Source organism: Tupaia chinensis, unplaced genomic scaffold (assembly GCF_000334495.1).
Source record: "Tupaia chinensis unplaced genomic scaffold, TupChi_1.0 Scaffold000048_1, whole genome shotgun sequence".
In the NCBI taxonomy this organism is placed as follows: Eukaryota; Metazoa; Chordata; class Mammalia; order Scandentia; family Tupaiidae; genus Tupaia; species Tupaia belangeri.
This window is the reverse complement of record NW_006159506.1, coordinates 8,492,762-8,507,321: the sequence shown is the minus strand read 5'-3', so window position 1 is coordinate 8,507,321 and position 14,560 is coordinate 8,492,762. Positions and strand designations below refer to the sequence as shown.

Sequence of the window (14,560 nt, the reverse complement as noted above, 5' to 3'; positions counted from 1 at the left end):
AAGATCTGGTCCAAGAATGTTAAGGAAAAACCAAGGGCATGTCTGGCCTTCAACGGGTGGGCCATAGTCAGGGAGAATAAACAAAAGGATGCTGACTTGCTCCTCGTGAAAGAAAAACAACCTGCCGCTTCCTGATATGAGAGTAATTGTTAGAAGCTGTGTGAGGCTATTAAGAAATGCTGATGTTGTCTAGAATCCTTCAGGGTTGCCACAACAAAGACTGAATATTTGCACATTGTGGTAAAGGAAGACGAAATGACCTCTACAAAGAGGGGGAGCTGGGTGGATGTAGTCCTTAAGTATCTTGGGAATAGGAGGGTGACTTTTTAATCTTTGGCCTTCAGTTTCTACTGACTCAGGAGCTCAAGTCCTTGAATTTTGGAGTTTGCTCTAAGGAATTAAAACTGAGTTCATCTCCAGATCTTGGTTTCTCCACCCAATTCAGAGACTTTGTTTTTTGGAAGAGATTTTTGCTATAGGGCATGGGCGCTCTCTGGAGAGACAGAAAGTGAGAAATCACCCCCTGTGGGGCGGCCACGTTGCAATCCCTGCTCCTCCAGTCTCTTCTCAGGATTTTAGACAGGCATGCATGCACACGTGCCGGCATGAGTTTCAAGCTGCCGGATCTGAGACTTGAACCACGTTTGACTATGTGGGAGGCCAGTGACTTCTTTAGACACTGCAGTATCTTACCAGGCTCGCAGTGGTATCGGTAGCACCATGGCTGATTGAAGAGACTGAAGAAGCCATACTTTGAAGAATGACTAGAAAGTCGGTGAGCAGGCTACAGGGCTGAGATGGGAGGATTCTCTTAGAATGCCACCTTGACCATGTGCAAGTCTGCAGCTGGGAAGGTGTCTGTGGGGCTCTGAATTTATGGAAATAGGAAGCTGAGATTTATTCATACCCGGGTGGGTAGATCTTGCTCAAGTAGAGGAAGGACCTGATGTGAAAGATCACATCTCATGAGGGGCAATGTCAAGATCCTCATCGGATTTCCATTTTGGTTTCATGGTTCATTCCTTCAGGAGAGAGGTTCTGGGTGGCTACCAAGACATCAAGATTTTGGCCTAGCCTCCTTGACCTGAGGTGTACCATCTCGGGGAAAATCCTTCATATATTCATTTAGTTAATAAATACTAAGAGTCACTGCTCTGCAGGGTTGTTCTAGATACCATGTATAATAATAATCATAGCATGCACTTGCATAATGCTTACTATGAGCCAGAAATCATTCCCGGGCTTTACATATATTAACTTATTTGAACCTTACCACGAGGCACCAAGTAGGCCTGTTTGTCTCTGCATTTTACATTAGGCACTGAGAGGGAAGCCGTCTTGCTTAAGGTCAGGTAGCCATAGGCTGAGTCAGGATTGGAGAACAGGCGGGGTGGCTCAGCTTTCCCACCGGGCAGCGGGGACTGTGACCTGCGAGTTCTCTGTCCTCATGGCCCCTATTGTCTCAGAGGAGGGAGAAAATAGAAGGCAACAAGTAATGTTATTTTAGCTACTGAGAAGTGATGTGAGGAAAGCTAACACAGGGTAGGAGGAAGAAGGCTGCTTTAGACACTGTGGTCAGGGAAGCCCCTTTGTGAAGGTGCAATCTGAGTACAGGCCTGGTGACAGGGGAAAAAGGCTATGGGGAAAGTCTGGGGATGGATTACTGCAGGGAAAGGGCGCAAAAGCTCAAGGAGCGAACAAGCTGGGTATGTACCAGAGGCAGCAGGAAGGTAATGGGGAAAGTATGAGTGAGGGAGACTGCAGCAGCGAGGGCTTCTGAGAGTCTCACGTAAGACTTCAGGAGTCGGGGCCAGCTAGTATGGTGGTTAAGGAGCTGGAGTTGTACATGGCCAACCACGGTTTGAGTCTTGGACCTAGCAGCGTGAGACTCACACTGGGTGCACGTGCGTGCCAGCTCAAAATCCGGAGAGGAGAATGAAGGAGAGGGGACTGTAATGTGGCCCTCTCCCCTGTGCAATGATTGCTCACTTTCTCTCCACCTCTCTGTCTCTTCGGCAAGAGCACATGCCCTACAGCAAAAATCTCTAAAAACAGAAAAGATTTCATAGTTCACCAAGCGGGGCCATGAGGCTCTGGAAGGTATTGTCCAGGGTACTGGATTGATCTGATTCCTCCTTTTTACTTTTATAATTACCAGAGGGCACGTACACTTACGAGAGAGAGAGGGAGAGAGAAAGAGAGAGAGAGTGATCACATTGCAATCCGTTTTCTTCCATTTCTCTATCCTCTCAGCATTTTAGGCATGCGTACAAATGTGTCTGGTGTGTTTTCCAAGTCACAGGAGCCAGCATTTAAACTGTGGCCAGCCATGTGGGATCTGGCACCTTTAACTACTGTGCTACAAGGATGGCACTGATTTCTCCTCTTAAAGGTGATTATTGTCGTGGTGTGTGGAGAACAGGCCACGGGAGCACATGGGAAGCGAGTTGGCAGGCAGTGGCCAGAGAAGAGGACAGTGTGGAAGGATACAGATCTGCTATCTCATCTGAGGTCGTTACTCCAAGGTCAACTTACACGGGCTTGGAGCCAGCTGACTTGGGTGTCCAACACATTTCAAACTTTAGCTATGGTAAACGTTATACCTGCATTCAGGAAGCTTCTAGAAATGAGAGGGCAGTGAGCAGAAACTTTCCAGTTGCTGACAGATACTTGGCTATCTAGTTCTATGAGGGGATGAAATGCCTTCACCTGCCAGGGCTCTGTGAGGTGCCAGCATGCTGTTCTGGGCAGTTACTATGGGAGCCCCAGTCCTCACCAGAGGAGCATGTATCCCCCGTCAGGAAGGTGCAATCTCCATGTTGTCCTGGGGAGGGCGCCTTTGCACTGTGAACTGACCAACCGCTCCTGTGAGGTTTGAAGCTGCTTGCATGTGGATTCACTGGGGATGCCACAGTCTGTGTTTTTCTAAAAGGTAGTTTCAGCAGTTCAAACTAAGAAGTGATACATAATTAGATACAACAGCAGAAATGGTGGCCCCCACCCCTTTCTAAGCAGCTTAGACTCTGAACAACTTTACACAAAAGATAAAACCAGTCTGTTTTGGAGAGGCTTGCCAGCTTCTACACGGAGACAGTGCCAAAAAACTGAGTCTTTCTGAGTTTGAAAATAACGACTCAGGCTGCTCGCTTTCCTAAGTTCCACTACTATGGGAGCCCATAAAATTCAACTGCTGCGGACTGGAAAATGCCATCATTCTAGAATTTTCAGAATGGTGACTCACTCATCTGCTGCTCTCCAAGTACATGCGAATGTGCAGATCAGTTCTCTTGTGACTACCCTATTACTGTTCTATGATTTTAGATAAAGACCATGTCCTAGGCCTTCTGAGTGTCCTAGTCACAGTTACTTGACTGTAGGTAACTGTAGAACTCAGGGAGGGTTAGAATCCAAAATCTTATTCTAGAGGAGATTCCTCCATTATATAGACAATGTAATAGGGCTTTTACACTTGACATAAAATATATACTATAGTTCCTGAATTCTTTTTTGAATTCTGTTTAGAGTCAGGCAGGAAGAAGGCAAGGCTCGGGAAGGACTGTAGCCTGTTATAATGGTAGCCACACTGCCTTCTCCTGACAATGCTTAAGATGCCTTTTCAAAACACTGTGTCAGGGGACCAGCAGTTAGCGTAATGGCTATGTCACTGGACTCCCATGTAGTCGATCGCGGTTCAACTCCCAGACGCAGTGGCGTGGACTCATGCTGGGCACGTGTGCATGCGTGCCCAAGATCCAGAGAGGAGAATGGAGGAGAAGGGATTGCGGTGTGGCCATCCCCCCGGCGGGGGGTGGGAGGTGGGGATTTCTCTCTTTCTATCTCTCTGTCTCTCTCTGTCTTTCTGGCAAATGCACATGCCCTATAGCAAAAACCTCTCAAAAAAAAAATTAAAATAAAAAACAAACAAACACCGTGGCAGAACTTAGTAACAATGGTAAAGGGTTTTCCTTCCACACTTTAATAAGCAAATTTACTGCAAATGAGAGAGAAGAAAAAATGGAAGCAGAAAGGGGCTTATATGATGTGATTGTTGTTAAATCAAAGGAAAACAGTGAAAAGGGCAATTTTTTTGAGGGTGTGAAAACATTCAACAGAAGGTTACTTATAGCCTTTGACGCCCTAATTACTTTGGCAGAAGATGGACGTATCACACCAGCCAGGAGACCACGCTCCTGCAAATGCACCACGCCAGCTCAGAAGGGGGAGGAGAAAGCAAGCACGAATCAAGAGGATCCCCGGCACGAGTACATAATCCCAGGGCCGTTCGTGATGTCAGCACCAGCAGCTGCACTGACACCATCAGCGCACACGGACGTGGAAGTGACATCCACGCGGGGACGTAATTCAGGTTCGTCACTCATGACGCGTCGTCATGAAAAGAACACCATTCTGTTTATCTGGAATTGTGACTTCAAAATGCTAAGGGAAGGAGGATATATTTATACGCTAGTGTATGTCCATGCATACATACGCAGCTCATTTTACAAAGACTGAGAGGATAAAAAACATGTTACTGAAGCTTCTTATACTTAAAAACACCAGCGTTTAGTAAAAACGGTAAGACTTCAGCTCCCAGGAGGATGCATACATGGGAAGTTCTGGAAAGTGAAAGTTTTTTTCTCTAGGTTCTCCTTGAATCTGGTAACATGAGAGTCCATCCTTCTAAGTCTGAATTAGTAAAAGTCACAGCTCCCTGATCCTGCGGTATAAATCACAACACCAAAAGCACTGATGTCCAATCAGGTGAGAGCTGTCAAGAGCTGAAAGCGCTTAGCAAAAACCAGTACATCACTGAGCCGTCTTACCTGTCGGCGAATTATTTCAAGGTCTCTTTTGGCTTTACTCACTAGGGCTTGAATTTCTACAGGATCCTTTACATTTTTATTTTCTCTGAAGGCATCTCTTATCCTCCTGACAGCATACGTTCTAAACAAATTCAGAGGGAAAAAAAAAGAAAAGAAAAAAAAACACAAAGGTGTCAGCATATCTGAAGCTATGCTTTTAAAGGAATTTAAGAACCTTTCCTTCAGAATTAACTGTTTAATATTCTCCTGTGGATAACTCACTCTGATCTTTGCTCGCGGGATGAGCCAATCCATTACTCTTCTGGGATAACTAAGCAAACAGATTTAGGAAAATAAATCTGTCTTGAATAAGTCACACACAAATAGCAAACTGCTACCAAAATGCTTAGATTACTGGTTCTTTGCAGTTCATCGCCTCCCCTTCTCTCCGTTAACAGGGACCACTGAGCCTTCACTGTACAGACACAAATCAAGAATTCAGAGGCCAAATGACGCGTCACATGTGCCTGCTCCAAGAGCGCGGTAGGGACTAATTCCTGTCCCATCATTCTTTATCTAGATTTAATTTTATTCCAGGTGTCTGCATGGGCAGAAAGAGAGTGAGAAAGAGGGAAAGAAAGTACCCACAACAGGGCATGGTCACGCCAGAATCCTGGTAAGTGGAGGACACTTACCTATTTTTATCAATATCCCGAATGCATATGTACCCAGCATGTTTTTCAAGCCACTGGGGCTAGGATTTGAACCACTTGGCCATGCGGGAGCTGGGTCTCTGTGCAGGCGCCTTATGGCTGAGTTATAGAGCCAGCCCTCCCTGTCCCATCTTTTGACTCTCACTGTCCCTTCGGTAGCAGTAAATATAAGGCTGCAGTCCACATCAAGGTCCTGCCACAGTCAAAGCCGTGAGTTATGCCAACGTGATTTTCCATCTTGAAAGTGCATATGTCTGTACAAACATAGCCCCTGTCCATACCCCCAACCAGACAGAGATGACTTGTGGCACCAGGACAGTAGTTCAAAACCCTGGCCTTCGAATCACACAGGCTTGTTTGTGTGTGTGTGTATGTTTTTTAAGAGAGATTTTTTCTATAGGGCATGTGCACTTGCCGGAGAGACAGACGGCAACAGAGAGATAGAAAGCGAGAAATCACTCCCCAGGGGGGATGACCACATTGCAATCCTTTTCCCCCACTTTCTCCTCTTAGGATTTTGAGCACACACACACATGTATCCAGCGTGAGTTTTAGGTTGCTGGGTCCAGGACTCGAACTGCTGTTGACTACATGGGAGGCTAGAATGTAACCATTATGCCATCTGCTGGTCCCCGGGCTTGGGTTTGTAACTTTACTCTAGCTCTTACTGTTTGCGTGTACTTGGGCATGTTTCTTAACATGTCATGTTTCCTCATCTCTCAAAAATGTGATACGCTGCTTAGTGCTACTGAGAGGATCAGGCTTTATAACATGTGCTTGAAATGTGGCACAAAGCTTAGAACATAAAAAGACTCAAAGAACGAAAGCTACTTTTTCTTAGTTATATCTGATGCAACTAGTATTCTTCTCTGTTCAAGTCATGGTCTCACCTTTGTCCGTCCCATCAACGTTACATCCAGGTATGCATACAGAGGGAATATGTGTGTAAGGGTGGAGTGGTCTGGTAACTAGCCCAACAGATGACCTGGGAGTTCTTAACCAGAGGTACTCCTACACCTGGATGGCCACAATCTTAACCTCCACACCCGTCAGATCTACTCCAGACTAGAAGAACAGCTCCCAAGAAGAACCAGCCCATGTTAGACCTGTTAGACACTTTTCTCTAATGATCTCTGAATCTCTATGGGGCTGGCTCAGTGAGGCAGTAGGAGTATGCTGCTCAAGTGATGCTGGATCCGTATGGAAGACTGTGAGTTCAGTTCCCCAGCTGACCTGTATGAACCAGACTTATGCCCATTATCCCGGCTGGCTGAGAAAAGGCAGGGGGGAGCTGTGACACGAGACTCTCTTAAGGGTGCTTGTCTTTCTCTCTCTCTCTCTTTTTCATTATCATGAAGGAAGAACTTGGAAAAAAATTACAAAGAAAAAATCCATGAAGCACTCTTGGCAACATTTAGCAATAAAACAGAAATAGAGGAGAAAAAGAAATGAGAGAAGGGGGAATATTGATTTGCTTGGGAGTTGGGATGTATGTAGTAGAAGATTCATAACTGGGAACCAGTAGTTAGCGTAATGGCTATGTCGCTGGACTTCCATGTAGTCGACCGCAGTTCGCGTCCCGGACCTGGTGGCTTAGAACTCACGCAGGGCATGTGTGCGTGCGTGCCCAAGATTCCGAGAGGAGAATGGAGGAGAAGGGATTGCGGCGTGACCATCCCCCCTGGGGGTGATTTCTCACTTTCTGTCTCTATGTCTCTCTCTGTCTGGTGAGTGCACGTGCCCTATAGCAAAAACCTCTCCAAAAAAAAAAAAAAAAAGATTCATAGCTTACTGGGAAATACTACTTTAGTGAGGACGAATTTTGTTCTAGATAAACTTTGCTAAAGTAAAAAGAAATTTTACATTAAAAATCCAAATGTCAGGTCTATTTGCATTTGAAAGCAAGGGTAAAACTAAATCTCTTCACATTAGAAACCATAAAAGAGAGAGGAAGTGTGTAGGAACTTAACACTTTCAGGATGTAAGGACTGCAAAGACCTCGATCTTAACCTGAATGAACCAGCTCAAGTATTTATAGAGATGCTCAGTGACAGTCTTAGGAGTGCAATGACTGGAAATGGAATCCACAGAATAGCAGCAAGTAGCTAGCTTAATTGGGGTGCATTCACCTGTGAAGGAATAGCTGAGGATTTTGTTAATAGACTGTATTAGATACAGATTCTCCTCACGTGCAGTTGCTAATCTAATAAGATTTCAGATTACAGCTAGGTAAGCTAAGAATAATTTCAGGGTTACGTTCTTGCACAGAATAATGATTATACAACACAGTATCAATCTTCCTCATACCCACATACTCTTCCAAAGCAGTTTCTTTTTTGGTGGTGATGGGAAAAGAGAAGGGAAAAATAATAAGACTCTTATATTTCATTCTATATGAGACTTTGGGCATGCATGCACACCTGCCTGGTGTGTGCTTCATGCTGCTGGCTCTGGGAATTGGATCACGCTGTCGGCCATGTAGGGTCGCGTTCCCTTAATCACCAGGCCTTGGGTTGGCCCAGGAGTATTATTTAGCATGTTAAGACATAATTTCTCCCAAAGATTAAGGAAATCAGAAAATAGCTTAAGACACTCAACATAAATTTATATCAGTTGAGCTCAAGGTCCAGCATTCAGAATATTCTGTTACATATTCTTGTTTGTCTCCCCAATTTTTCCAAGCTCTTCTCTAAAAAAAAAAAAAGAAGCTTTAGGGCCAGCTGATGGTGAGCTGGTTTAGGCAGCTGGATCCCCCATGGCTGATATACTGTTAAAGTCTCAGACATGGCGGCTTGAAAAACACATTGAATGTGTGTGTGCGTGTGTGTGGCCAAAATCCCAAGAGAAGAATGGAAATGAAGAAGAGATTGTGGTGTGGCTATCCCCCATGGGGGTAATTTCTCACTTTTTCTCTCTCTCTCTCTCTCGCTCTCTCTCTGGCAAGCATATGTGCCCCTATAGCAAAAACTTAAAAACAAAAAAATAAGTGAAGCTCTGGATTTGGTATTAAATGTGGCCAAAGTAATATTCAGGAGTGAAGGTTCAAATTCTGGATGGATCTTTGAAATGAATTCTTTGCTCAGAACCAAAAGATTAACTACTGCATTAACAGTTTAGTGCTCAGTTGTATGAATTCTTATTTCAAGTGATCAGGATCTTGTGAAGGCAATCATCTGGTTGAATCATCAGATTTTGGGCAAGAGGGGCTAACCATTAATTACGTCAATCTGAACTCTGTCTTTTTTTTCGCCCATTACCAAGGTAATTCATTTATCCTTACACTTTCTGGCTATCAGCCTCTTGACTGTATCACTGAGCAAATATATTCCAAAATAAAATGTGCAGATGTTTCAATCAAAATGACAGCCAGTTGCTACATGATGTTTTGCGTTAGGATGATCCTAAATAGGAGTGAGATGCCGGTTAAAGTAAGGTATGAACATTTTTTTCCTTTTTTTTTTTTTTTTGCTATGGGGCACATGCCCCCCTGGCCAGAAAGACAGAGAGACAGAAGACAGAAAGCAAGAAATCATCCCCCAGGTGGGATGGCCATGCTGCAACCCCTTCTCCTCCATTCTCCTCTCGGGATCTTGGGCACGCACGCACATACGTCCGGTGTGGGTTTAAGTCATGGGGTCCGGTTGACTACATGGGAGTCCAGTAACATAGCCATGACACCAACTGCTCATCCCAGGCATGAAAAATTAGCACAGAAAGGGCAACAGAACCGAGGATGAGGAAGCGGACTCCCTCACAGAAGCACCAAGGCAAAGCTGCTCACATGAACTGCTCTCTCCCCACCCCCTGCGGCCTGGTGGTTTCTCAGTGCTTCTTTTTTCCATTTGGCTTTCCTTCTCCAGCCAGACTTTGCCCTTTAGTCGACCATCGGACCTCAAGGGGCCACAGGTTCTTCTGATTGTCCTTTCACCATTGCAAGTATGAAACTCCTGAGATTCCTCCAGTCTTGCAGATTTTCCAAACGCAAAGCAACACAGCAGGCAGTAATGAAAACTCATTAGTCCTCAAGGTCTTGCTTTTCTCTCCCCTCCCAGAACCAAGGTGGCCAAATGCAGTTGGTAATCACAGACCTCCAGCACTTGGAGGTTCACATCAGCCCTAGCATCCAAAATGCAATCTGAAAACCAGTTCAAGTGATGCCTCTCATTTCTGTCATTCACCGGCATCTAAATCCTGCTTTTCTCTGCTTATCTACACTGTAAATACCTGTCTGTCACTCCACGTCAAGAATCCCAGTAACTGGGACCAGCAGTTAGCATAATGGCCATGTCACTGGATTCCCATGTAGTCGACCATGGTTCGAGTCTTGGACCCAGTGGCTTAAACTCACACCGGGCGCATGTGCATGCATGCCCAAGATCCTGAGAGGAGAATGGAGGAGATGGGATTGCAGCGTGGCCATCCCCCCTGGGGGGTGATTTCTCACTTTCTGTCTCTCTGTCTTTCTGTCTCTCGGGTGCGCACACGCGCCCTATAGCAAAAAACTCTCAAAAAAAAAAAAAAAAAAAAAAGAAAGAAAAAGAATACTCAACTGCTTGTAATTACAGGTCACCCACCTCTCTGCCCTAACTGAAATAAGCCCTATCCCCCAGAACTTACTCCTTTACAGTCATTAAGAAGCGAGGCAGACAAGATAGCTAGCTAGTGAGAGGGATAACAGCTCAGAAGGCCTGCCATTGCATAAAGCCTTCCCTTCACTCACGGGGAGTTGAATGACTCCTTGCATAAGGCCTGGCTTGACTAACAGAAAGGGCCTTGAGTGGCTGACTCCTATCCCAGCTCAAACTGGAGAATGTGACCACAAGGCCACACTAAGGGAAATCCTTGCCTCTTGCCGGCTACACAGTAAACACCATCTGTGATCTCAAGTTGCCCTGACCATAGAGATAGATCGTTAGCAGTCATGCATATGGGTTGCATCTCATACATGTACTTATTATTATGGGATGAATGGAGCAAATGTGCACAGTAAGGGATTGAGCAACAGAGGCTTAAGACTAGGGCATGACCACCAGGAAGTGGTCGGCTGAGCCACACAAGACGAAAAGCTCAGACATAAAAAAGCTCCAAACTTGGAGGAAGGTGCGTGCTCTTGAGCTGTCTTGCTCCACCTTGCTCCTGACCCTCTGGAGTGTACTCTTGCTAAATAAACCTGCCTGTTCTTCTGCTCTCCCTGTGTGCTGCACTCAGTTCTTTGGCTGTGGCACCGAGGACCTGATGCTTCTGAGATCTCGTATTCTCTCCCATGAGAAGCTGCTTAGTTCTAGCACTCATCAATATCCCTTGATGCTGGTGTGTTCCCGGACCCTGCTGCTGCTTCCAGATCACCAGCTTGTCCTTATACACTCTGAGGCCATGGCATCTGACTATGTCATGTTGCTTGCCTCTAGGACCTCTGCCTGCTTTCTTCTGGAGGTCAAGAATCAAGATCCATCGAGTCTTACTATTTAAAGGCGCTTAGTACATACATGGACCACCACTTTTAGGTAGTTTAAAAGTTATTATGAGCCAGCCGGTGGTGTGGTTAAGGTGGGTGGATCTCACACAGCTGACGGTGCAATTCAAGTTCTGGACCTGGCAGCTTAAAAAATACGCCAAGCATGTGCATATATGCCCAAAATCCTGGAAGGAGGGAGAAATGAAAGAGAAGGGATAATGGGACCAGCAGTTAGTGTAATGGCTATGTTGCTGGACTCCCATGTAGTTGACTGCGGTTCGCGTCCCGGACGCGGTGGCTTAAAACTCACGCCAGGCGCATGTGCGTGCATGCCCAAGATCCCGAGAGGAGAATGGAGGAGAAGGGATTGCGGCGTGGCCATCCTCCCTGGGAAGTGATTTCTCACTTTCTGTCTCTCTGTCTCTCTCTGTCTGGCGAACGCACGTGCCCTATAGCAAAAATCTCTCCAAAAAAATATTAAAAAAAAAAAAGAGAGAAGGGATAGTGGTCATCCCCCATGGAGATGCTTTTTCACATTCCCTCTCTCTCCTGAGTAAACACAAGTCACCTGTAGCACATTAAAAAAAAAAAAAAGTAACTGATCTGGACCAGTACATGGTGCAGTGGTTAAGGACCTGGACTCCCATGTGGCTGACTGTGGTTTGAGTCCCAGAACTGGAGCGCTGAAATATGCTGGGTGCATGTGTGTGAGTGGAAGAGGAAAATGGAGGAGAAGGGATTGCAGCATGGCCATTCCCCTGGGAAGTGATTTCTCTCTTTCTGCCTCTCTGGCTAGCATGTATGCCCTATAGCAAAAATAAATAAATAAATAAATAAAATAAAGTAAAATAAAATAATAAAAATAAAAATTTTCACAAGGAGATAAGTAATAGTGTTTGCAATCTTTTTCTGACATACCTGTTTGCTTTAGTGATGGAGGGTTCCACAGGCAGCTGGTCTCTTCTAGTCTTCAGATCTACTTGCTATTCCTTCCTAGTCTCCTTATCTGCACATGTATTTGCTTTCTGTATTTTGTATTCTCTAGGGCCTGGATATAGATTTTTCTTTTTAATAATAATCTCGTGTCTGTATTCAAGGTTTCACCTCTCTGGTACGTGCCACTGGCTGCTGGCATCTCTTGAGCTGGGGCTTCTTTTCTGAGGTCCAATGTGTATTACTTGTCTTTTGGACAAAACAAACATACGAAACGAAAACACAGATTCTTCCAGTGAACACAAGGAAACCTGCAGCCATTATCTCCCTTTCCCTTTGCCCCTAGTGGCCAGCCTTTCCCTCCACAGGGAGAAACATCTCGATGCAGCCAAACTCCCAAGTCAGACAGTTGGTGATTCATCCTGAATTCCCTCCTTCCTTGTGCCTCCCTACGTAAAATCGATCAAAAGATCTTACTCTTTTCCTTCTGAAATCATCTCCTACTTTTCCAACCCCTTGGTCCTGACTCAGACTCTTCTCTCTGGACTAATGCAATAGCCTTGGGAGTATGGTGTGTATGTATGTGCATGGCATGTGATAAAACTGGTTGGAACACCTTCAAAGAGAAAGCTCAAGGACCACTTAAAGGTCAAATGGACTCTGAGTAGATAAGAGAGTCAGGAACAGAGACTAGAGCAGAAAGCATCCTCTTCTCTTTTTCTCCTTCTTTTTTTTTTTTTTTTTTATAGATTTTTGCTATAGGGCACGTAAGGTCGTCAGAGAGTGAGAAAGTGAGAAATCACCCCCCCTGGGGGAGATGGCCACACTGCAATCCCTTCTCCTCCATTCTCCTCATGGGATCTTGGGTATGCATGCACATGTGCCGGTGCGAGTTTAATTTTTAAGTTTAATTATTTTATTATTTCTTCTGAGAGAGACAGAGAGAGGGAGAGAGGGGGAGAGAGAGAGAGAGACAGCACCACCTCCAACTGGGTCTTGCTGTGGCAGTCCAGCCCCAGTTTGTACTCTGGGTACAAACCCAGAGCCCTCTGTTGTGAGTTAGCCTTATAGAGCATTGAGTTTTACCCTCCTAACCCAGCTTCCTTCTTAATATGTGTGACCAGAATGTAAGCCTCACACAGTAGGGACTTTTACCCTTCTTCCTCACTCTGCTTCTACAGTGACTAAAACAGAGAAAGAACTCAAAAGTATTTGCTGAATAAATGAACTCACCAAAATACCATAGGCGATATCAAAGAGATATTCAAGAAAAATATCGGGACCAGCAGTTAGTGCAATGGCTACGTTGCTGGACTTCCATGTAGTTGAATGAGTTTCGAGTCCCAGACCCGGTGGCTTAAACTCACGCTGGTCGCGTGTGCATGTGTGCCCAAGATCCCGAGAGGAGAATGGAGAAGGGATTGTGGTGTGGCCAACCCCCCTGGGGGGGGAGATTTGTCACTTTCTGTCTCTCTGTCTTTGTCTTTCTGCAGAGTGCACACACCCTATAGCAAAAACCTCTCAAAACAGAAAAATATCAATAAGAAAAACACGACAAAGAATTAAAAACCGTAACAAAAAAGATGGATGAAAAAGGGTTTGTGGCACTGAAACTGAAGTCACTGCTGAAAGGCAGGGATTACGAAATTCACAATTAGCATTCATTCAAGAAACACATACCAGATGCCTGTCATGTAAGTACTACAGCAGCTGCCGGTTATACAGTGGAGAACAAGGCCAGCACCTTAGGGGCTGGAGGGATAAAAAATCTACACAGAAAGAGATGAGATAGGTAACAGAAGGCATTCAAAGAGTACAAAGGGGCTTGGGGCATGGGGGAATGCAATGGCTCTTCCTTTGAGTCGGGTGGTGCTTCCACAAACCTGCTTATGAAAACACTGAGCTCTACTCAAAATGGATGCATGCCACAGTGTATGAACTGTGCCTCAATAATTTGAGTTTTAAAGTAAATTAGAATATCAATAGTATAGAAATTAGATTACGCTTTCCCACGTGTAAGACATGCAAGAGTAAGACACAAAACCAAGATTGCAACGCTAGAGATACATATATATGTAGAGTATGTGGCCGAAAGAAGTAAAATTTAACACTGAGTTACAGAAAACAGACTAGAGGAGAAGAAATTCAAATGTAAAACGTGGAAAAATTACGTAAGTTGAAGAGAAATACCAAGAAAAAAATTGACCTTCAGAGTAAGGCTAAGGTAGATAACCTATGAATAATAAGTGTGAACAAACTGAACTGCAAAGGTAATTAAAGTTATAATGGAAGAAGAAAATGTCCCAGAAGTGATTATGAAAAATTGAGAAGACTCGTTGAGATTTAACAACTAGAGGACAATGCCAAGATATTTACTTGTAAAATCTCAAGCTTCAAGGTCAGAGAAAACTACTTTCCAGAAGGACAATAAAGAACTTTAAGCAGCTAAAACTGAAGGGAGAAGGGACTGCAGTGTGACTATTTCTCACAGGAAAGTGCTTTCTTTTTTTTTGGGGGGGGGAGAGGTTTTTGCTATAGGGCGCATGCGCTCGCCAGACAGAGAGAGACATAGAGATAGAAAGTGAGAAATCACCCCCCAGGGGGGATGGCCACGCTGCAATCCCTTCTCCTCCATTCTCCTCTCGGGATCTTGGGCA

The 14,560-nt window shown here is 44.9% G+C and overlaps 1 protein-coding gene across 2 annotated transcripts in view; it reads right to left on the bottom strand.

The window, feature by feature from the left end:
• LYRM4 (LYR motif containing 4) overlaps nucleotides 1-14,560 on the bottom strand; it is a 200,704-nt gene that overhangs the window by 148,860 nt on the left and 37,284 nt on the right. The window contains exon 2 of one of the 2 annotated variants that reach the window (XM_006141241.2): nucleotides 4,824-4,944. The exons of the other annotated variant lie outside the window; for it this stretch is intronic. Coding sequence (XP_006141303.1) covers nucleotides 4,824-4,944 — 121 coding nt within the window. The remainder of the gene's footprint in view (nucleotides 1-4,823; nucleotides 4,945-14,560) is intronic. 2 annotated transcript variants of the gene reach the window in all.